This window comes from Helianthus annuus, chromosome 13, assembly GCF_002127325.2.
Source record: "Helianthus annuus cultivar XRQ/B chromosome 13, HanXRQr2.0-SUNRISE, whole genome shotgun sequence".
In the NCBI taxonomy this organism is placed as follows: Eukaryota; Viridiplantae; Streptophyta; class Magnoliopsida; order Asterales; family Asteraceae; genus Helianthus; species Helianthus annuus.
Genome location: NC_035445.2, coordinates 165,153,881 through 165,156,663, shown reverse-complemented (window position 1 = coordinate 165,156,663; position 2,783 = coordinate 165,153,881). Strand labels below are relative to the sequence as shown.

The window sequence follows — 2,783 nt, the reverse complement described above, 5'->3', positions numbered from 1 at the left end:
TTATAATTTCTCATTTCTTTCTAAACTAGTTAAATTTATGGGGGAGAAAAATGCCCGGATAGTCCCTGTGGTTTCGTCTTTTTTCACCTATAGTCCCCAACTTTCTAAAACTACCTGAATAGTCCTCAAGTTTTCATTTTTTGTTCACGGATAGTCCCTGGGTCTAACTTCAGTTATTTTTCTTTGTTAAAATGACGTGTAATGACAAAAATACCATTTCCTTAAAAGGCCAAACCATAGGGACTATCCGGGCATCTTCTTCATTTTTATTTATAAAACCCCTCCACCACACTTCATCTTCAACCTCCACCCACCATCACCCTCCTCCACCCTCCACCATCACCGCCACAGTCACGCCGCCTTACTCCCCTGCTTCTCCAGTCGGTACAATCGGGTGACAGGTAAACAAGAGTAATCGTTAACTAATTGTGATTTACTTGTGATTTACAGAATTGATGGCGAAACTCGGTGAATTGTGCGGGAAGAGAGTGAGTTTGAGGTGTCAGTTGCCTACAGAAGATCTAGATGCTCTTGTTACCATAACATGTGATGAGGATTTGACGAATCTCATTCAGGAATATGATCGAACAGCTTCGCTGCAATCGATTAAAATCCGAGCATTTCTATCAAATCCGAAGAAATGCTCACCGGCTCATTCAACCGCTTCTGGGTCTGGTACTTGTGGATCTAGTTCCTCCACTGGTACACCCGAAGCATCACCGAAATCACCACCTCTGTCAGTCAGTAATCGGTGTGTGTATACGTCGTCAAAATCGCCTTTAAATCTTCCGTTGTGCTACAACAAATCAGCTGGAAAGGTTCCGTGCTACGCTTATCGAAATTCCAATAGGTTTTGCCTTGTTCCTAATGGGAGCAATTGGCAATAACAGTTGGAAAAACAACTCAACTTTGGTGCTGTGAATACATAAAGAAAAAACCAATTACACAATTTAATAGAGGCGTAATTCAAACGGTAATATATGGAGAAAAAATGCAAAAGAAATTAATATTTGCGTGATGTATGAGTGGACTGTATATAATTTAAATATTCGGATTCGTGTTTAGTTTCTATGATACTTTTGAGTGGTGGCAATGATTCAATGAATGAAATGCTTCAACAAATTTGAACTTATTTCAGTTATTTTCTTCTTTAATTCCCGTTGCTTGTCGTCTGAGATTGGAGATGCTTATCGTTGAGATTACTGTGGTTTCGTCTTCCGATTGTACCGACCGGAGAAGCAGGGGAGTAAGGCAGCGTGACTGTGGCGGTGATGGTGGAGGGTGGAGGAGGGTGATGGTGGGTGGAGGATGAAGATGAAGTGTGGTGGTGGGGTTTTATAAATAAAAATGAAGAAGATATCCGGATAATCCCTGTGGTTTGGCCTTTTAAGGAAAGGGTATTTTTGTCATTTCACATCATTTTAACAGAGAAAAGTAACTGAAGTTAGACCCAGGGACTATCCGGGAGCAAAAAATGAAAACTTAGGGACTATTCAGATAGTTTTAGAAAGTTGGAGACTATAGGTGAAAAAAGGCGAAACCACAGGGACTATCCGAGCATTTTTCTCTTTATGGGGGTTGAAACTCCATATACACATGAGAGACTCCACTTTGTAAGGAAATGAAAATACTGATCTCTTTTTATCCATTGGTCATACATTTAAACTACTATATTTATAAGATGATGACATCATCATTTAATAGTTTCTCCTCTCAATTGGCTAAAAAGGGCGGCAGATTTTGTTTTTTTTTTTCAAGCAGCTGTCTGACACTTCCCTATTGGTCCAATAAAATTACGATTTTGTCCTTCTTTAAATTTACGCTTTTGCCATCAGTTCAAATTTATGTTTTCGCCCCCACTTAAAAATAAATTTACGCTTTTATTCCCGGCTAAATATTTCGATTTTGCCCCCGGTTAAAATTTACGATTTTGACCGGTTTCAATTTACAGTTTTGCCATTAGTTTTTTCCCCTTAAAAATACGATTTTGCCATCAGGTCAAAGTTATGTTTTTGGCCACGCTAAAAAATTAATTTACGCTTTTCCTCCCGGCTAAAAATTCTAATTTTGCCCTCGGCTCAAAATTACCATTTTGCCCCGTATAAATTTATACTTTCGCCGTTAGTTTTTTTTTCTCACAGCCAGGTTACGATTTTGCCCTCAACTTAAATTAACATTTTGCCTTCCTGGTGACATTACAAGTTTGCCCCCAGTGCAAAATCACAGTCGTGCCGACAACTTCCTGGCACTCGCCCGTTGGTCCATTTAGTTTACAATTTATCCCTGAATTAAAATTATGATTTCGCACTCAGTTAAAAATTACGTTTTCCCCATCAATTTAGTTTTTTTTTTACCAAAACTATAAAGGTTTTTTGTTTTAATTGGTTTACTCGATTTTATTTTTTTTCGTGTCAAGGAGTTGCCTAACACTGACTCATTAGTTCTGAAAAAATACACTTTTGCCCTGACCTCAAAATTACGGTCTTCTCATTGTTTTCTTTTTTTCCCCTAGCAAAATTATAATGGTCTTTTTTTAATTGGTTGAAAATTATTCGGCTATCGTCCCGCAACACGGGCAGGGCATCTACTAGTTGGTCATACAAAACAAATGTGTTGTGAGTTTTAAAACTGGAGCAAAAACATCTTTTACAAGTCGTTACTAATTAGGGTTATTCTAATAAGCAGAGATTAAATACAGTAGTTGATTAGTGTCAGTTTAAGACGCACAAATGATTGTATATCATATTTCAATCACATCATGGGTTATTAAAGCACACTTGAAC

General features: G+C 37.9%; 1 protein-coding gene across 1 annotated transcript; it reads left to right on the top strand.

The window, feature by feature from the left end:
* The first annotated feature begins 455 nt into the window (after nucleotides 1-455).
* Nucleotides 456-887, top strand: LOC110902331. The gene has a single exon (XM_022149020.1). It carries the CDS (start codon nucleotides 456-458, stop codon nucleotides 885-887), a length of 432 nt encoding a protein of 143 aa, XP_022004712.1.
* The last annotated feature ends 1,896 nt before the right edge of the window (nucleotides 888-2,783 follow it).

Bases quoted from the DNA above. Each gene is read 5' to 3' on its own strand.
- LOC110902331 (XM_022149020.1), top strand. From the start codon at position 456: ATGGCGAAACTCGGTGAATTGTGCGGGAAGAGAGTGAGTTTGAGGTGT.